At 34.8% G+C, this 22459-nt stretch overlaps 1 protein-coding gene across 1 annotated transcript in view; it reads right to left on the bottom strand.

Moving 5' to 3' along the window:
* Positions 1–22459, bottom strand: part of Fmn2 (formin 2) — a 352705-nt gene that overhangs the window by 89390 nt on the left and 240856 nt on the right. The window contains 1 exon segment of the mRNA XM_015483532.2: positions 13431–13523. Coding sequence (XP_015339018.1) covers positions 13431–13523 — 93 coding nt within the window.

The following is a 22459-nucleotide window of genomic DNA, read 5'->3' as shown; positions in this document are numbered from 1 at the left end:
GGAGCACAACAGACACTAGGATGGCAATTTGTAAATCAATGGATGTGTAACTGATGTGATTCTGCAATCTGTGTACGGGGTGAAGGTGGGAGTTCATAACCCACTTGAATCAAAGTGTCAAATATGATATGCCAAGAAATTTGTAACGTTTTGAACAACCCACAATAAAAAATTAAAAAAAAAAAAAAAAAAAGCAAGATAGACTTATGTTTTTAACAATATTATAGGCTAGATATCTAAACAGTTTCACAGCAAACTTGGATTAAAAGACTGAATGCATGGCTGAGTTGGATAGAAAATAAGGAAAATTCTCTGAGGCCATAAAAGCAAACAGGAGCAGAATTCCAAAGAGGCGTAAACCAGCTCTACCCTTAGGTATCACTTTGGTTTGATGCCACACGGGAAAATTTTGAACAGGACTAAAATCTTTCTAGGTTCCCAGAGACATCTTGGGAAAAAAAACTCAAAAGTATCACCTCCATTAAATTAGACATTAAGGAAACATGTCCATCTCATGGCAGCTCTGGGTAGAAGGGGAACCTCCTCATATGAGTTCATAACCCCAAATGGGATCTTGCACTGTGCAGGGACACAGTGCATAACATGGGAGTCTAACCTGCAGGGCAAGAATTTATTTAAAAATAATTCTTGGTTGGTAGTGCCTCCTGATGATTAGCCAAAACAAACATAATGAGAAATAAAAACATAAAAGGGCCTGAGAGAAAAATTTAGATTAGAAACAAAGAAACAAAAAATTGGGTCCAAGTCTAGTTGTCAATGCAACAAGGAAGAAGGATCACGGCCTCCAGACGGCTGAAAGGAATTTACTTTGAACTCAGAATTTCATAATTAGCAAAACTACTCTCAAAACTAAGTGTGATATGAAGATATTTCAACACAGACAAAAGTAATTTACAACCTAGAGTTCACGCGAATGTAACTTTTAAAGGATTGACTTTGGAGTAGTAAAAAATATTAGAAGGCAGCAGAATTTGAAGAAATGGTGAGCAAAAATGGGATTGGTTAAGCTTAAAGCAACAAGTGAATATATAAAACATAATACTTCTTTATTTTGGGAGTCATAAAATATAAAATAAAAATAAAATACTGGAAAGAATAGCATAGAAATAGGTAAGATTCATGTTAAAATAGTCTAACTACTTGAATTAATTGGAGGGAACTAAAAATAGCAACTTAAGACTTTGTTAAAGAATTGTGTTAATGGAAAAAAATTCTGTATGATGTCACTTATATGTAGTATCTAAAAAAAGAACAAAACTAAACCCCCCAAACAGAGTAGAAACAGAGTAAAAAGGTCAGGGATCGGGGGTGGGGAAAATGTGGAGACTAAAGTCAAAACTACATCGCTGCAGTTATGTAGGATGAATAAGGGATCCAGGTACAGTATGAAGAAAAGAGATGATGATACTGTTTCATATACTGGAAATTTACTAAGAAGGTCACGTTTAGATACTTTTACCACCATTCCAAATGTAACTATGTGAAATGATGTTAACTATAAGTTAACTATTTGACTGTAGTAATCATTTTACTATGAAAGTACCCATCAAAACCACTGTATACCGTAAACACAAGAAGAAAAGAATTGTGTTAAAATATCAATGTTGTGTATAAAGAATAAAAATACAGAAAATAACTTTCAAAGTAGTAAAGGGGAAAAAATTCATGAGCAGAAAGCCTTCAATCAGTCTATGGTAAATTATTTACAAAGATGGCCAAAATAATTATTTCTAACCTTCTAATCATGCCCCTTTGCAAAATGATATTTCTACTCTTCCTGTCTATGCAGGGAGAAGCCAGAGAAATATGGCCAGAGAGAGGAATGGAATAAAAAAGAAACAAAACCCAAATTAATATATTAATAAGAGAGTTCAGAACACTAACAGGTTGCAATTCTTTCTACAATAATTATATAAATTTTGTAGATTTTCAAAAAATAAGTGTGATTCACAAAATATAGCATAAAAAAACCCAAAGACTTTGATAATAAATCTGCAAAAAAAGGTAAAGAACTTAATAAAATTGAAAAACTTTTTAGATAGTCATCAAGAAACACAGATGTCAATCTTTATCATGTTCATAGATATAAATTCTTGCTATCATAAACATGTCAGTTTTATGGACTCTAAAAAATAATTGTGTCCAAATCCTAACAGATGATATTCTCCAACTCCACCCATTTACTGGCAAATGTCATAATTTCATTTTCTTTAAAGCTGAATAATATTCCATTGAGAAAAAACAAATATATATATATATATATATCATATTTTCTTTATCCATTTATCTATTGAAGGACACTTAGGTTGATTCCATAGTTTAGCTATTGTGAATTTGATTCTACAACATGTACACTCAGAAAAATGAGAAACTATATCCCATCTATGTTTGATATATCAAAGTATATACATGCATTCTTCTGTCATGTATAACTAATTAAAACAAATAAAAATAATAAAAAAGGAATGAAGACCTAAAAAAAATCCTAATATATATATATATGTGTGTGTGTGTGTGTGTGTGTGTGTATATATATATATATATATATATATATATATATATATATATATGAAATTGATAACTTTCCAAGAAGCATAACTCTCCTAAAGAAGGGATGGATTTAAACTTTGCACATTTCAAGACTAATTAGAAGGCTATAATAAATAAGGCAGTAAACAGGTTTTATTATGAGGATAAACAATGCAATAGTGTGGAGAAAATCCAGGAAAACAATGAGAAGAGTCTACATGATAGAAATGACCTGCCTATTAACAGAGAAAAGATGGCTTATTCAACATATGGTACTGAACAACTAAAACATCTGACAAAAAAATATTGATTTGTGTCATAGACCATGGGGGAACTCTATTTCAAATAAATTGAAGGATTAAATGTGAAAATAAAAATATTAAAATATTTACAAGAAAATAGAGGAAACAGATATATATTTATAGTAGATAAGAATTCCTTAAATGAGGCAAAAATTATGTTGATAAACATTGAAATGTTGATAAATATAACTACAGAGAAATAAAGAACCCCTATTTATCAAGTCAGCAGAAGAAAAATTAAATGAAAAGCTCCAAAGTGGGAGAAGTGTTTGTAACAACTTAATTGGTTATGTTTTATATCCTAAATATCTAAAGAGTTTTTAAATAATAAGTAAAGGACACATTGATAGAAAAATAGCCAAAGACTCAAAAAGATATTTCATAGACAAGGAAACAAGTATAAACATGTGAAAATACATTATTTCTCATAAATGATCAGACAAATGAAAATTAAAAACTGAGTAGAATACTATTTTAAAGAGTAGATTGGGATTTAAAAAATTAAATCTAAGAATCAAGTACTGGCAAGGTTTTACACAACTGGAACTGTGCTGGTAGAAGTATAGATGAAACTAATTACTTTTAAAACATTTTGGTTTGATGTTGATGGCCTGAAGATTCACATACCTATGCCAGCAAATCCTTTCCTAGGTGTGTACCACAAAGGAGTTTACACACACACACTAGGAGTTGTGAACACAAATGTTCAGCTAAACATTTTCCATAATGGATATGAAATGAAAAGAAGAGGAAGGAAGATTATGGTGTTAACAGTGCTGCAAAGAATAAGAATTTAAAAAATAGAATCATATAAATAAACAGAAGAATCTCAAAAGTGATTTTCAGTATAGAAAAAATAACAAGACAAAGAAGATTATGTTTATATTTCCACTTATACAAAGCTCATAAACTCATAAATCAAAAGGTTACAATTTAAAGTTTTGGAAAAAAATCTGTAAGGAGAAAGCATAGAAATGATAAATGCAAAATTCAGGACAGGGGTCATCTCCAAAGGAAAACACAGGTATAAGACTGAGGAAAGAATAACAGAAGAGTTGAAGATAGTTTTCATGTTCTATTCCTTGAGCTGGGTATGTAGGACTGCTGATTTCATTATAATTTCAGACCTCATTTAGGCCATAACATATACACTCATCTATGACACAATCCTATTTTTGTTAAATAAATCAGCATTCTCCCAGCAGATGCTGAACAAAGTGACACCCTACCTTCTTATTTCAGTAAACACACTGTAAACAAGGTTTCTTTCCCTCATCTACTCAATGCTTCATTTTTTTGCATCTTTGTATGTTTTTTGTTTGTTTATTTGGTCTTTTCATGATTTAAGTTGTCCACTAAGTATTGTGTTAAAGAGCAAGCTATCCAGTGTTCCTAAATGCAAGAAAGCTATGACACACCTCACAGGCAAAATATACGTATGTTGAATAAATCAGGCATGAGTCACACACTGTTGTCGGTCCTGAGTTCAATGTTAGGAATTAACAATATATATTATGTAAGGTGCCTTAAAAATAAATACACATAATACAAGTTTATGTATAGATCGATTGACAAATGTGACATCAGCCTTGCAGGACCCTAACCCTGCAAGAAGCAATGGTTCAGTATTCACTAATTCAATATTCACAGCAACTTTATAAAACAGAACTACAACAAATGATAAGAATCAACTATATCATATAAATAATGTTACACTTAATTTGTGTTACATATAATGAATATAAACATATACAAATTTTATCTTGTAAGTATATGTGTATGTGTGTGTATATATATATGCACAAACATACATGTCTTCTCTATATTATGTGTAATAAATATGAAACATACCTAAATATAAAATATTTCAAAATAAAAACTAAAGAGGCAGATCATATAAAACACACTACCATTCATAAAATGTGTATATGAAAATGTATATGAAAATATACACATATGTTTATGCCTATTTTCTCTGAGAGGATACAAATGTGACATATCAGTGGTTAAAACAGAAGAAAAGAACAGTAAGGAGACTTACATTCTGCTATATATGTCTGGATTTTGTAATAGATGCATGCATTATTTAAATATTATCATCATTCATACAAAAAATTTTTAATGATACTTTAACTGAAAAAGTTCTTACATGATATTTTAAGAAAAAGAAATAAAAGCATAAGAAATAAAGCATAAGACCAAGCTCTCTATGTTGGATAATCACATGGGTGGCAATGTCCTTTATAACATTAGGAACAAAGGAGAGGCACAAGAACTGAAGATCTTGAGTGGAAATAGCAATCACTCATTGAAGATACAGCATGGAACACACTGTAGAGATATTTAGTATGATGTGTCAGCAGGACCGTCCAAATAGAAACACACTGCTCAGCTGTTAAGAGCTCCCACTCTTCAGAGGCTCGTTGGTCAATCCTCACCCACAGCTGCAGAATGAATGATTGTAGCTAATAGAAATCTAACTCACAGAGAGAAATCATGGTAAAGTTTATTTTCAGAAGAGTCATTTCATAGTCACGCTTCTCAAATGTTAAGAGTGACATGAAAGGTACAAGAGAATCTAAAATGGAATCCTCATTTGTCAATGTACTAGGGGCTAGAGCTTTGTCTGGTGCATGGTGTCTGCACAATATTGCACTAATCCCTGAGTGTTCCATCTTCCAGTTCTGTTACTGGTGAACTTTTGACGTTAGCTGAATGCTTTACCTGAAATGGGACTCTTACTACAGTAGCATAATTTTTAAATTAAACTGTAGTATAGCTTCTCCTTTACTGTGTGATTTTAGTCAAGTAATAAGCTCTCTGAGATATTTTTCCTCATTGAGAAATGGAGATAATCATAATTACCTAGACTGCCATAAGAAGTTAAGAAATTAAAATCACATTGAGTTTAAATAAATTTTGGTTAATTTTTTAGCATAGCAGAAATAGTATCAAGTCTCAATAGTTATTATCACACAGATAGTGAGTACAGAACAATTAATTGCTTAAAAGACAATTAAGCTTTTGTTTCAATTTCAAGTGGTCAATGAAAGATTGCCTTAAAAAGTCAAATTCCCCTCTTTAATGAAAAAAGTTTTTAATGATACTTTAACTGAAAAAGTTCTTACATTTTCAGAAAAAGAAATAAAAGCAACACCAAACATACTTACCCTGAATATGGAACATTGCTTATAGGATGCCCTGGGTTCAGTTTCTGACACAGACTTCTCACTCTTTGGTATAATTAATAATCACTGCTTTCACTGATGGAAAGGCATAGCCGCTTTCCTCTGAGTTCTGCTGACTAGGGACAAAATATAAACCCCAAAATGCTTTCTTTTCTTTTTAGGTATAGTATTGCTAATATTAAAGATTGTATATCTAAGACTTGAGGTTCAACACCCTTCTAATTACAAGCATGTGATAACAAATTCATGCATTTTCATCTTGGTTCTTGATATGGTTTGGATATTAGGTGTACTCAGAACATTACACGTGAGACAACGCAACGCAAGAACATTTAGGGGTGAAATTGAGGCAGAAGATAGATCCCAAATGCAGCCAGGATAAGGGCCTTGGAGGTGAGGGGGACATCATGCCAAATTGAAAGGAGACACCAGGTCTTAAAGATATCTTATGACTCGCTGCTCCCTGCAACCATTAATAACAAGGCCTTCTTCTGGTCTAGAATCCCTGTTTCTGTTCCTCACAGCTGCAACTACAGCAGCCCTTCCTTAGTTACCCTGGCCCTTACTCCTAGCAACAGCTGAACCCAGGCAGACCCCTACCTGAAATGCTTCCTCTTTCTAAAAGTCATGTCAAAACCACTAGGTGAGACCCATCCTCTTAATTATGTAAAAAAAGAATTGAAATTATGCACTTCTGATTGGCTTATTAAATTCAGAGTTTATAGAGCTTGATTGGTCCATGCTGGCATCCCTCACCTCACCAATCACCTTTGTTCAGCCATCAGATATGCCTTTAAAAACTCCCGAGACAATAGATACCCACTGGCTTCCCTGTCTTGGGGCTCCTCTCTTTGGGGAGTTCTACTTTCTTTCTTTCTATTACTCAAATCAATCCTGTTATTTTGCTCTTACCCTTGTGTCTGTGGCTTTCATTCCTCAAATTTGTGAGACAAAGAACCCGACTATCTAGATCCAATGCTACAAAATGATTGGGTTATGAGAGCCTTAAGCTTATCAGTGGATTAATCCACTGATCTGGATAACTAGGCAGTAACTCCAGGCAGGTAGGGTGTGGCTGGAGGAGGTAGGTCGCTGGGGAGTGCCTTTTGGGTTTCTATTTTGTCCCTGGTGAGCAGAGCACTCTCTGCTTCCTGGTGGCCATGTCCTCAGCTGCTATCCTCTGCCATACTCTTCCACCCTGATATTCTGCTCACCTTGAGTCCAGAGCTACGGAGTCAGTCATCTTTGGTCTGAGACCTCTGAAACTGTGAGCCAAATAAACTTTTTCTCATCTTATTGTTCTTGTTGGGTCTTTTGGTCATAGCAATGGAAAAGCTGACTAATACAGTTCTATTCCTCTACAGGAATTTTTCAGCTACATTTTACTGTGCTTCATTTAAGGAGGAGAGGATTGGGAAAAGGGGGAGCTATAGAGAGTGGGGTTTGTGAAAAATCCCATTAGCTATTTTTGATTTATAAAATCACAGTAGGGACTTCACAACATAGCAAGTGCAGAAACACCCCATTCTCTTTATTAAGTTTTAAAATACAAATGTATCAAAATGGATCAACTGAGTAAAAACCCAGTGAAGGCCAACAAAAGGAGGCTCCTATTTCTTTTCCTAGGACTCCAACACAAGGAGATATATATATAAAAGCAAGTCAACAAACATCTAAGGGAGCTCAGCAATAACATAATTTTGTACAACTTGGATTCAGAAACAAAGGGGAAGAAAGGGTGTGCTGAGTTTTGAGAGAAATATTAGAAAAGCATGAGGTTCTCTAGAAACTCATTTATCTCATCTTGTTTATCTCCTGTTTTCTTCAGCTACTTAACAAAAAAGGTAAAAAGAAAAACTGATGATGCTCACAAATAAATGCTTAATAACTCATCTGGAGATTAAGAATTTTCTTCATCACACATGCACAAAAAGAAAATCATCACATAGGATGACATAAAGTAGAGATAAGTTCAATTTTGGTAACTTAGATTAATTAAGCCAAGCATTTATGCATCTAGTACAGTTGCCCCACAATAACTTCAAAAATTGCTGCCCACTGATATCATTCTACTTCCTCACTTCTCTTAAATTTCAAAGCTCAAAAAATATTCATACTCATAATCCTAAATGTTATTCAATACATTTGAATAGGTACCACTAAGATAGTCTCCATCTTCCAGAAACCCAGGCTTCCACACAACAGCCTGTCAATTTTCCTCCTATTTATCTGACTACTAACATGTGTGGGTGGTGGCATCTCTTCCTCTCTTCATCCTATAAATGTGGTTCTCTACCAGAATGTTATCCCTGCCTATTTTCCTTATCATCCTAGGTGATAACATCCACTCAATATCATCTCCCATAGGATATCCTCAATCTCAGTCCTCTATGCTGAGTCCAACTCATATACCCACTTGCCCACTGGGCATACCCAGTTGTATGTTTATACATAGGTAATCATGCTCATCATTCAAATATTTTTCAATATTGGTTGAGCATCCTAATCTGAAAACCCACACTCCAAAATGTTCCCAAATCTGAAACTATTGAGGTTTGGGATTTTGGAGTGTTTTGGATTTACAAAGTAGGATGCTCAACTGGTAAAATCTCTACAAAGATTTCAAAAACTGAAATTAGAAACACTTCTGACCCCAAGAATTTCAGATAAGGAATATTCAACTCATAATCATCTCAGTGATTAGCAATACCACTCACTCAGCCACTCAAATATGAAATCTGGACAAATATGTATCTTCTGTGTCCACCTGGTTCTAATTGTGTGTTCTCTTTGGCACCATCACATCTTCCTTACCACAGGGCCACACATTTCTCCAACGCTTTATGATAAGAATCTTATATCAAAGTCCAAACTGCCACCATTTAGTCCTTCTGCATTGTTGCCAGTTTAGGGAGGACTGCCAGTTTAACCTCTTAAATCTCTAATCTTATGCTCCCCAAGATACCAGGAAGCCCAATTTCCTCAGCCAGGAATACTTAAGTCCACACTGCCTGGTCCCTGGGGTTTCTCTGTTCATTCCAATCCAGGGCACCAGTGTCTTCTAAATTCACAGAAGAATAGAGAACCACTCAGTTCTCCCCACTATGCAAATACTAAGTTTATTCATGAGTTCCCTCTTTGCATAGTACTTTTTACTTTCTTTCATTTGAATTCTCCTACTCCCAAGTCAAATCTCTGAAAAGCAAGTATCACAGGCACTAAAAAGGCTTGCCCTTTACATAGGTATATAACTTCCTGTAGTTTTATGCTCTTTAAGACAAAAGTACATCTGAGTGGTATCAAAAACAACAACAAAATTCAAGCTGAGAAGAAAAAAAATGCCATTGCTGAGGACAGACAAGTACATGCAAAAGTGGATTTCTATATAAAGACAGAACTATCAGGTCCAGAGCACACGTAGAAGATTTGTTGTTGATGAGAGCAGGATTTTTCTTGACTGTAATGAGAGATATGTAGGAAGCAGGGGTTTAGATGATGCTGGTCTGGAGATGTGCTGGTAGGAAGGCATGGGGGAAGCTTTTATGTAAGCTTTTCTCAGTGAAGTGTGAAGGGAGGTTGTCATTATAGTCACAGGCACTCAGTAGAGGAAAGTGGGAAGCTTGAGAGGAGACAATATGAATTATCTCAGAAACTGAAAAAGCTAAATTTGCATAGGAAATCTTACAGCATTAGTGAGTAGAAACAAATTTCAATGGCTGATCAGTAGTCCTGAGTTAAAGGTGACACCAGTCACGTTTCACTGTAAGGCACTCTCTAACTCCAAAGCAAATATTCTCTGCTTTTAGACAGAGATAAAGAGGTGAGCTTAGGGAGGATTGCTGTCCTTTTGCTTGGTTAAAAAGATTTAGAGTACTACATGCTGGGCATCACTCTGCAGGAACACAGGGAGAAGCAGAGCAAAGCTTCTCTCTCAATGAAGCTCATATTGTTAAGGAATAAATACTTAATGCAATTGCACACAATAATCAGTGTTATAAAGAACATAAAGCTGGGTAGAAATCAGAACATTATTTGAGTGAGTATATTCTCCCAAGGACAGAACAAAGCTACACTTTATAAATACTTAATGTCTTAAAGCAATAGGGCTTAATCTTCTAAAGTCACCTATTTTAGAGTAGAAAAGAGGGACATTCAAAAGAAGTGGGTATTTTAACAGAGTCCATGAAATCTTGGCTTGAGTAGAACTAGTAGGGCAGGCAGGGAAAATTAGGATGAATCAGTAGGTTTGGGGGCTAGACAAAGATTGCTACAATGTGGTCCACAGACCACACAATAGCTGAATTACAAGGTTAAGAGATGTTTCTGTTATGCTGTGGGAGCTAATGCAATAATAATAATAAAAAAATTTGGCCAGTATTAGAATAGTCTGCCTTCTGAATTGTTCAAGAGATTTTAGATTTTAAGAATGAGTCACCTTAAAAAAGACTTTGAGGCCAGAGTTGGCGCACACCTGTAATCCCAGCAGCTTGGGAGGCGGAGGCAGGAGGATAGCAAATTCAAAGCTAGCCCCAGCAATTTAGTGAGGTGCTAAGCAACTCAGTGTGACCCTGTCTCTAATAATAATAATAAAAAAATACAAAATAGGGCTTAGGATGTGGCTCAGTGGTCAAATGTCCCTGAGTTCAATCCCTGGTACCCACTGTCCCCTGCAAAAAAAAAAAAAAAAAAAAAAATGACTTTGAGGTGGGCGTGGCAACGCATGCCTACAATCTCAGAGACTTGGGAAACCAAGGCTGAAGGATTACAAATTTAAGGCTAGCCTCAGCAACTTGAGAGACACTATCCCCAAAATAATGATAAGATAAAAAGAACTGAGGTTATATCTTAGAGGTTAATCTCCCCAGGGTTCAATCCTCAATATCCCTCCTTTCCACCAAAGACTGTGATAAGATATATAAAAACATGAATATATGAATATATGCCTCTGTAAGTTAATTTGAACAAAGATTGATGTAAGAATGCTATTTATTATTGATAAAAGCTTATTTATGAGCAAAGAATTGGCATATACTATTTTTACTAAAGTGGAATGTTCTTTGGTTTATAAATTTGATTTTAGAATTTTTCCTGGTAATTAGAAGAAATCTAGGGTAAAATTTGCTACATTTAAAAAAATTTATCATAAGAGAAACACATTTTGAAATCTATTGTTTTCACTATATGTCAATGAACATAGGTTCAAAAACAACTATTCTCAAAGCTGGTCTTATTCTCAAAGCTGAAACTTATTGTTTCACATTTTTTGACACATTTTTGATCTACATAAGTTTTTCCAAAGGATTTTTTGCCTGTGGTTTGTATTGTTATTCTCTTTTAGATATTGTAGAATGTAAGATCTACTAAGAAACAAACATTTTCTTATTCACCCCTACAAGCCATATTCAAAACAATGCCTGCATATGTGATAAAATTTTTTTTGTGTGTGGTGCTGGGGATCAAACCTAGGCATGCACTCTACCATTGAGCCATATCCTCCAGTCCTTGCCCCCAATTTTTTCATGAACAAATAATCACAGAACACTTGAACAAGACTAGAGAAGAAATAAAAAAAGCAGTTGAAAGTGGTGAAAGAAGAACAATGAAGAAAGACTCATCTTGTATAACTTAAAGGCAAAAAGGTGACGTGTTCCATACTTAGAAGTATGTTATTACCCTTATAATAGTAATGTTTTCATTTAACATACAAAAGTATAAACTTAAAGGTATCTGAATTTCATAGTAAGGAGGTTAAGTAAATCTTGGAGGATCATTAAAATCTAGAGATGTTTGTCCATTTAGTGTGACTAAAACTGGCAGTCCTGTTTTCCCCACAAGTGAATCATTAGACAAATCCCAAGGGCATTGTATCATAAATGATCATCAAAGATGATGGCTGATCATCTTGGTTTATAAGCATAATTCCTAAATTCTAAGAGATTGCTATTCTTGCTTTGAAAATGACTGATATTCAGTGATGAAAACCAATTTAAATGTTTGGTCTATAAACTACAGATTCAAAATATCATGTAATAAGTCATATATAATGTGAACAATAATATGTATCACTTATTTACAGTTTATACATTAAACTCAGCAAATTGCTTGCTTTTTTAAAAACATTTCCTAGGCTAACTTCTCAAAAAGCCACAAATTAATTTCATACTTTTACCTATATATATTTTTTAAGTTATCTAATTTTTTTAAGTTACATATTCTTGATCCTAAAATTACACTGGATGGAAAAGTCAAGACTTAGTTTTATTTCACTATTAAGAATGCAATCAGTATATAGTATTCTCTTGGTAGGACTAACGATTTGGGTTCAAGGACTCTTCAGAACTCAGTGTAGTTTCCACTCTAGGTCATGAGGAGCTCTGAATTTGAAAATGACAATCACTTTGAATATGAATCTCAACAGAGTTCTGTTTCAATCTTCATGATTATCTTAAATGATTAAATAGTATTTTCCCATCTAAAAAAAGCTGTGCTTACGTTTAACAAAATGGTAACATGACTCATTCATTGTAAATCATCATTAATGACACTTGAACAAACTATTAAAAACCATAGCCTAATATGCAGAGGATGGAGCCAATCTTCAGAGTGCTACTTGGCCTCAGTTTCATGCCATGTCAGCCTCCAGGAGAATTCCTGAAAGAGCAAGAACTTTCCCAGAGCATGGCATGATACAAATCTGATCTTCAGAAGAGATGTAACATTCCAAAGTAGAAATGTTTTGAGTAGTAAATGCTTTGATATAATTGTAAGTTTCAATTCAAACAGCAGGACTTTTAATAGATCTTTTCCCTCTTAAAAAGAAAATGTTTCTTTAGTATCTTCTGAATTTTTCCATTCCTGCTTATCTCGTAGGAATGTAAGAAGCATCAATGAGATAATATTTATAAAGTTTTTAAGCTCCCTCGAAGAAAAGTGTTAAATATCCAGAGGTATTAGTGTATCCTAAGAAAAATAGCAAATAATGTTCTGAAGAGCTGAAAAACATCAGTATGCTTTGTTCTTTGGGTATAATGTTTTGACACACCAAATAAATACCAGATTGAACTGAGGTCATAAGCATAGTTAAAAGAATATCTAATATTCTATAACAGAAAGAAGAGAATTTTTAATGTCTTTAAAAATACAAGCTATATTAACTATTATCAAGTACATTTACTGTCATGAAAAAAAAAATAATTTCTTTAGAAAGTAGCATGTTTAGCAAATTGCTAGCCTCTCACACTTCTATGACTCATGATTAAACAGGCTCATGAATCTGTTTTTTTTTGGAATGTCAATATAATCCCTTTTAAATCAATGTGTATTTTTAAAAAAGTGCCTTCAATATTTCTGCTAAAAAGGGAGGAAAACACCACATCTCTTTGCAATTTACCTTGAATAATAAATTGTTCCATGTTTTCTTTGAAAGGCTGCATGTGCTCTTTAGAGGAGACTTGGTATACTTTCCCAGCTTCAACCTCACAGGCTGAAATGAGACAGAGAGAGAAAGAGAGAGAGAGAGAGGCAGGCATCATTTAGAGAATTACACTGCTAATGAAACATTATAACAATTTTAAAACATATTAGCTGAAGTTTGAAAATCCTCTTATCCACCTTAATTGGCATAGGTTCTGCATATATTTTGGAGACATCAAAATACTGACATGAGAGGCCTATGATTAAGATTTTCTTTTAGAGAATTGTAAAAAGAAGTTTATCCATAATTAAAATCCAAATTTCTGAAAAAATAACAAAGAATGACAGTAATGGTGAAAGTTGTATAGGAACCAATAATTACGTGACATCTGTTGCATGCAAAATGCTTTTTACCTATAATTTAATTTAATCCTTAGAACAAGTCAGTGAAATAGTCATTATTACCCTCTTATAGCTGAGGAAGTTAAGGTGTAAATAAGGTACTAATTTGCTGAAGGGTCTGGTCTACAAATATAAGTGGCAGATTTGCAATTGATATTCTGATCTGACACCAAAGTTGGGCCACCTTCCTTATCTGTAGCATTGTGAAGGTCTTAAGGTAGTCTTCAGAGAAAAGTGAAAAGCAGATATATGAAACACAAAACTTTGGCCAAATTATTGTTTAACTCAGGAAAACATACTATTACTACCATTCATGCAGTAAGATTGCCAATTCTCCAAGCCTTTTTTTTTTTTTCTCTTTATAAAAACTGTATTTTCGGGCTGGCACTATAGCTCAGTGGCAGAGCACTTGCCTAGCATGTGTGAGTCACTGGGTTCGATCCTCAGCACCACATAAAAAAATGAATTAAATAAAGGCATGCTGTCCATCTACAACTATAAAAAAGATTGAAAACAAAACAAAACTCCTTCTCTTCCCCTCCGGGTCATTAACTTGTTTAAGTAGGGAATATAGGAGGGCTGTATTGTTAGCACACATTTTTTCCATCAAAGGTAAAAGACATCTGACTAGCAAAACTGAAGACCATTTTGGCATATCTAGGGTTCTCTCTGTCCACTCCTTTCCCAATCCCTGCCTGAACAGGCTCTTGCCCATTGGATGTTAGCAATTATCCAGTCCATATTCCCAGCCCAGACTCACATATTAAACTTCAACCCATATCAGACACTCAGTATTTTCAATACAGAACTCCATCTCTAAACTGGATCCTCCTTGTTCTCCCTCTGTTGGTGGTACCACCACATGACATAAACAAAAAAGGAATTCAGCTAGCCTCTCACACCTCTATGACTCATTCAGCCAAAACAGGAATTATTCCCCACTTGCTTTTTTAAATTCCGTTTTTTTAAAACCTCCTTAATACTTCTTAGGTTGACCCTATTTCCTTCCTTCCTGCTCTATTCTGGTACAAATGCCCTCATCCTTCCTATGTGGGACACTTTAAAAACCTCTTTTCTGGGCTTTCCAACTCCAATCTTCCATAGACCTTTGGCTTCCTTATAGCTTTAAAAGCCATTCAGAAGAGAACTGACCAATTACCTACAACTATTTAATAACCTTTACCCTTAACAACCATAGTCTGAATAGAGGAATAACTTTAAATCCTGCAATATGGACTATAGTACTTTCTACAATGTAGAACTTGGCAAACATTCAAATATTATACCAGCTACCTCTGAGACTTTGTACAGACTCAATGCAAATTCTAATCCACACACCCTTGCTCAAGCTGTTTCTGCTTGAAATGATTCTCTCTTCTTTTTCTTTTGTACCAGGTATTGAACTCATGGGTGCTTAACCAGAGAGCAATATCCCCAGATCTTTTTATTTTGAGACAGTGTCTTGCTAAGTTGCTTAGGGCTTCACTAAATTGCTGAAGCTGGTCTTGAACTTGCAGTCTTCTTGACTCAGCCTCCCAAGTCACAGACATGCACCACCATACCTGGAAAAATGATTCTTTACCCTCACCCTATAAACCACAACTCCTACTATAAACTTATGTCTTAGCTCAGATGTAATGGCCCCTGAAAAGCATTCCCTGACCTTCATACATCCCTTGCTTTCCTTCACCTCTGCAACCATTCTCCAGGAAGGACTAGGCATCCCTCCTTTGTGATCTCATTGCATCTTGTGCAAATCGAGTTAGAGCTGTTATTTAATGAACAATTTCATGTGTCAGAGACTGTTTCCAAGTGTTTTACATATGTTGTCTCATTCAATCCTCATGAAATCCTTTGAAATAGGTTATTAATATGCTCACTTTACATCAGAGAAATACAAAGTCAAAGACATTGCCCACATTGACTGGGTTCATAATTGAGGAGGTCAGATTCAATAGCAACTGCCATGCTATATTAAAGTTATTTGTAAATGCTTCTATCCTGCCCCACTAGACTGCACTACTTGTGAGAAATCCGACTTGTTCCCATTTGTATGTCTAGTGACTGACACAGGCAACAGATTGTTGTTGGATGGGTGAGAGGCTGGATACATATCTACAGAAATGGAAATGATATTTCAGAGTTTGGAATTTAGCATACAGGGTTTAAATTCCAGTTCACTCACCTACTGAGAGACCTTATGATTGTGGGGGTTAATTATCTAATCTTTTCAGTCCTTAGTTGCATCACCTGACAGTAAATTTAATGAAATATTTAACATTAGTATTATGCTTAGCTAAAATGTGGGAGAAAATGCCTAAAACTGAACGTGGAATATAGAAGCAGATGCAGAAAAGTAGTCATTATTGCTAGAGACCAGATAGAGTTCAGGCTAGAAAAGTCTAAGATAAAATACTGAATGGACTCAGAGTGAAGTGGGTGTAGACTTCCTTTACCTTGATTCCAAGGAAGAAGGAAAGTGAATGAGAAAAGTTAGAGAAAGAGATATCACTTTGAAGGGCTAATATTTTTGGATCTCCTACAGTGAGGTCATTGGGACCACTCAGAAACTAGCTGGTGAAAGGAAGGGGTCAGATGAGGAGAGACACAGATTGTATCACTAGGATAACCCCAGGAAGCCAGAAATTCTGTTTTTAAAATGTCTTCAGCTGAAAAATAAAGGTATATTTGATCGTATCATAATTGGAAGAGTTTTCTTTCTTTTTTTTTTTTTTTTTCAATTTTTGGTTGATTTATTTGAACATGAAAAAAAATATTGGGCACCAAATACAAAAATGTTATAACATAAATAAGATGTGCCAATACTTTATTTCTTCAAAAAGAACAATCAACAAAATTCTAGAATTGAAAATCATTATATATAATACCAAATTGACTGCCACCAAAAAACTCAGAGCATTGCCCCTTAAAGAGAAAGAGGTACTTAAGCCTATTCATTACATTTCTAAATACTTTACAATTCCTTATCTCCACCTTCTGTAATTCATGCAGAGATTGGGCTCTCAATAACAAACAGCACCCTAATAAAAAGGTCTCAACACTCTACCCACTCCAACCCGCCAAAATAGTAATCAATTTCTTTTCCACAGAACCATTGTAAAAAGAACTGCTTGTCCAAAGGAGTTGCTTCACTGAAGATTAAATGGATTGTTAACATTTTATCACAAAGCAAACAACCATTTTTCATTGTTATTGATTTTAATGGAAACAATGCTCTTAACATCTTTGCCTACAAATAATGAACTTTAAAAATAACATATTTTGCAAATGTTTTCTTTCCATAGTATCATTTTGGAACTGCTGCAGTTATTACACCGCTATATAAATGTTATGAAAAATTGTGATAATTATGAATTGAACTATATACAGCAAACAAATCAGCTTTTGCCTTCCAATATTTAAATGGACTATGGTTCTTTTAAGAAGCACTTTCACCATAAGTAAGCACTGCTTGGAAGAGTTTTCTAAAAATGTGTAAATTAGGAACTCAAAGGGGATCAGTAACAATGCTTCAGGGAAATGAGGTTGAGATCCACTCATTTTATCATTTCAGTAAATTATTTTTTATGCAGGAAGGTGAAGAGATGTTCCCAGAGTCTTTAAGCAGTTTCTAATTGCTAAGCAATCTATTCACACATGACACAGATATTGATCAACTACTTTTTGCATTCACAGTACTGCTCCAGGCACTCTGGCTACTGTCATAAACAGGACAGACAAAGCCTCTGTCCCCCCAAAATGAGTTCACTATACAGTCTTTAATTTTTCTTTGGCCAAGGTATATTAATATAAAACTTGTATATACTAATAGAAAACTTATTGTCACAGAAGTCTGCTCTGTCTGTGGACTGATTTCTACCTTTACCTCCTACCACTCCTCATTTATTCACTCTGCTGTATTGCCAGTACTTAGAATGATTGCTGGCAGGAACCATGCATTCAACAATTATCTATGGAATGAATGGACACATTAATTATATCTGTCATAGTAAACATCTTGTAAAATGTCATACTTATTCAAATTTGTCCAAAACTTCTATTTATCTATCTATCCTCAGTTTTTGGTTCAACTGTCAATTCCTAGGCTAAGAGGTTCAACCTCCCCTCAACTTTGTACTTCCCTTTTCTATAGAACATGTAACTGATATAGGATGAAAGCAAAGCTTTAGATAAAACAGACCTGTATCCAAGTCTAGTTCTACTACTAGCTATATATTCTTGTACTAGAGTTCCTTAAGTTCACTTATCTTGAGTCTCAACTAGGAGTCGAACTTGAAGTACTAAGTACTAAGCTGGCTTTCAGGAAGCTCACAAAAGATTATAATCATTAATTATTTATGCCTCATTCCATTTATTTGTTTATCTTTGCTCTGATTACAGTTCACATTCCTTCAAACAAAGAACTGTCCTATTCATCTTTTGTATCTAGTGTTTGAAATACAGAAATACTAAAACCTAGAGAAGTGCTTTCAACTATGCCGTGGTCATAAATTTCCTTAATCCAGACAATGAGTCTCCAGAGGTGGATGGCTTACAATACCACAGGCACACCAAAATCCAAATCCAAATTAACAAAGTTCTTCACTGTGAAGTAAAAGCATCACAATTATTGGTGTACAATTGTTTGTAGGGAGTTGTTTCCTTACTATTTTAGTATATTAAGAAGGAAGGATCTGTTGGATAAATACAAAAGTAGAATATCAAGTTCTAGGGTTTATATATTCTCATATGTGTGTAATGCTTACGTACTCTTACATATTCAATACAGCATATGTGTTCAATGTGATAACATATAAGGAATAAGAAAATCTATCAGAAAACTGGATCTCATTTGTAATTGTAGTCCATTCTGTTTCCCAACATGTCATCCTGGCTAGTACTTATCGTCTCCCAAATTGGTATGTGACTATGTAAATTTTTTTAAAAATTGCAAACACTACAATCTTACAAACTTGAAGGGTCATTTAGAACATTATTAAAAACAGAACAAAGATAGAGTTCTTGGAAAACTTGCATTACAGTCAAATCCAAATATTAAAAAACATTTGTTAAGAGACTGTTGGCATAACCGAGTAATTCTAATCATGTCAACTTTTGTTTAATTTAAAGACTTTTCTGAGCCAAAAAGATTCTGTATCGTGTTAAAGGGCTAATATTGGAAAGCATGTATTAGGGCTTCCAAATACAAAGAAAACCCCAGCCAGAAGAAAGGAGGAACAAAAGTCTCTCAGATATTCCCACTGGAAAATAGATTCCTGGACATTAATGCCATCCGCACAGTGGCACAGTGTATGGCAGAGGAAATATATTTAAAAAAATGCAGGATTTCTGGCTTATTGGGGTTATCACTGCTCAATAAACCCAGAACATCACACACAATTTCCTGAAATTAACCATAATCATGAGGAATCTGGTTATTGTTTTAGGGAATTGGAATATTTCAGTGAGGTTCCTACATGTTTCCAAGTTCAATCAGTGTTAATCACAGTGTAGAGTTGGTGCTTCCAGGTTTCACTGGCATCTACAAACCTGCCTCAGCAAATATAAAGGAAGCCACAGAGCAGATACAAAGGAGAAGAAACAAGGTTGAGTACATGAGAAAATTCCTTATTCCAAAACCAAATTGTTTCCCACTTAAGCCTGGTTTTGTAAGTTATCCTGGATTCAGTTACAGGAAAGAGAAACCACTGAAGCTACTTACAGCAGATCAATGTAGGCAGTGGGATGCTTAAAAAATAGGTCTAAGTGCAAAGAGATTTGACCCTTATTTGGTCTTCAGAAATTAGTACCAAACAAACAAAACACCCAAAATCAGAAAAGGAAAAAAACCCTATAGCACAAGCCCAGCGAGGGAGCTGTTATCTATGTCAAAATCAGTTACACATGCTATGTGGTGGGTGTCACAGACTCAACTGTTGGTTTTAGGTTTAATCCTCACCTCCTAAATCTGCACCATGAAAGAGTCACCTTGTGTATTTATTTTGTCTCTCAGTGCTCATGAAACTAGTGATCTGGGACAGAACCTATGATTTGGGAAAACCAAATCTCTGTCTGTTACTGTTTGACAGCAGCAAACCAAATAGAAAACACAGAAGCACCAAAAATATGATGTCTGGCTTTACTACCTTCCTTTAACATGGACATGTACTGACAAAAGCAAAAATCACACACAGAAAGAAAGACACAGATTCAGAAATATTTAGGGGTTAAAATTAGCAGAGCTAGGCAACTGATGAGAATGGGAATGAGTGGTGCCTCACAAAGGTGCAAACTTTGGAAGCACCTGGGGTATGTTTTCAGAATTCATCTGCCAGGGCTGTAGCTGAGCTATTTTGAAACTTAATGGCTAAGGTTAAGACTCATTAAAAAAGTTCACAAAGTGATTCTAATGTGCACTGAGGAGTGAAGGAAGGAGTAAAGGAAGGATGCCAATGGAGTTTAAAATTTGGTAGCATGGAGATAGAGGAGGTAGGAGCAGAGTGACTTTCAGAGGAAAGAAAATGAGCTTGGTTTTGAACTTACTGGGATCAGGATGCCAGTGGAACTTCCAGGTGTAGTTTTCCAACAAGCATAGATGTGTGATTTTGCAGATCTGAGCAATGACAGAATAAGACCACCTGAGGCTGAAGCATGTACAGAAAGAAGGAGGGTATCAAAGCTGAATAACTGAGGAAGAACAACTTTCATGAAGAGAGAGAGAGAGAGAGAGAGAAGGCCATGAATAAGGAGACTTATAACGAATTAATAGACGTTAACAGAAGAATCAAAAGTGAGTGGCGCTAATGAAGCTAACAGAATAATGAGTTTAAAAGAGTCAGTAAGATGCAACAGAGACATCAAATAAGATAGGGGTTGACATAAAATGTCCATTAAATTTGGCAAACAGTTACCAATAGTTTCAGTAGTACTAGGGACAAAAGACAAACTGGAATAGTGTGAGAAAGAAATGGGAAGTAATCAATCAATAAACCCAGAAGCTGACAGGAATCTGTCACCATCTTGGCTAATTAGCACAAGAATTCCAGAACTGACTGCCTAACAAAGGTGTGCTGTGAGTCATTGAAAGAACAATAAATAAATGAACACAAGTCTTTCATAACTTACAGAAAATACTCAAAACAGTCTAGTCTTGCCAATGACAGACCATTAAGAACAACTGCAAACTAAGAAAAACACAGTATTTTGGGAACATTCTATATGAACGATGGATTATAGAAAAATCAGATGCCTGACAATTAGATGTCTATTAATTAATCTCAAAATTGCTCCCTATTGCACAAATATGATGAAAGAGGACAGAGATGCCACACACATAGAAAACTCCCAATATCTTGGTTTGAAGATGGAAGTCTTGACGTTGCCACACATTGCATTTATTCTAAGTTCACTAGTTTATATCTCATGACAAAGCTAAATAAAACTGAATGCTTATGGAAGTATGTTCTTCAACAGGTGTTTCACCAGTATATCCTTCCAAAGAAGAGAATGTCAGTGAACATTATATAGACAATCTCACTCATGGGAAATCTAAAAATATTGATCTCACAGAAGTTTAGGGCAGAATGGTAGTTACTAGTGGCAGAGGAGACACGGCTACTAATCTGTAGGTAACTCAGTTACAGTCAAGAGAAATAAGTTCTGGGACATTGTTGCACAGCAGTGTGACAATAGATAAAAATGATGTACTGGGCATTCCAAAAATTATTAGAAAGAATTTTGAATGTTTTTACCATGAAGAAATGTTGGAAGAGGAAATGTATCAAAACATCACATGATACTTTTTAATATTTTTATGCATTGGTAACAAATTAAAATTATATATTTAACATGTTTTTGCTTTGCTGTTTAAGTAATCATTCCCATAAGAGAACTCTTCAACTTTTTCATCACCCTCCATATACAACTGATAATATTTTCAAACACAATGCACTTCTATGAACAATTCTAGTCTGTGGGTTATAGGTAGATAAAACATATTAGCTGTGACTTTCCAAAACATATTAGCTCTTTCGTGCCTCCGATTCTTCATTTGTAATACACAAATAACAAGAGAACCTGCCTTTTAGGGCTACTGCAAGGGATAAATATGTTAATATAGATAAAGTACTCAGAATCAGTACTTAGACAGTGAGGACGATGGAAGTTTAAACCATTATTGTTATTATCCTTGTTATTGACAGAAGTAGCAGGAAACAGAAGAGTCTGCCCTCAGAGCAAAGAGCTTGTCCCTGGAGACTAAATTTGAATCCTGGCTCTTTAACTTCCTAGTTGTGTATCACTGCCTAGTGCACAGCCTCTTTGCGAATCAGTTTCTTCGTTCATAATATGGAGAACCTAACAGTGTCTAATCCACAGGGCTGTGAAGATCAAATGATTTTATCTGTGCTTTAGCACATAGAACAGTACCTCATACATAGTTGGCATCAGTTATTAACTGTACCACCACCTCTGGTCTAGTAATACCACACAAATAGGAATCTGAGCACTTGTCTCTAAATTTCAAAAAGTACTGACAGCAAGGCTTCCTATGGTGAGAATAACATTTTTATAGAGACAACTCAGAATAAATTATATATTTATATA

This window comes from Marmota marmota, unplaced genomic scaffold (genome assembly GCF_001458135.2).
Source record: "Marmota marmota marmota unplaced genomic scaffold, marMar, whole genome shotgun sequence".
NCBI lineage: Eukaryota > Metazoa > Chordata > Mammalia > Rodentia > Sciuridae > Marmota > Marmota marmota.
The sequence above is the reverse complement of the archived record's forward strand: the minus strand, read 5'-3'. Positions and strand labels throughout refer to the sequence as shown.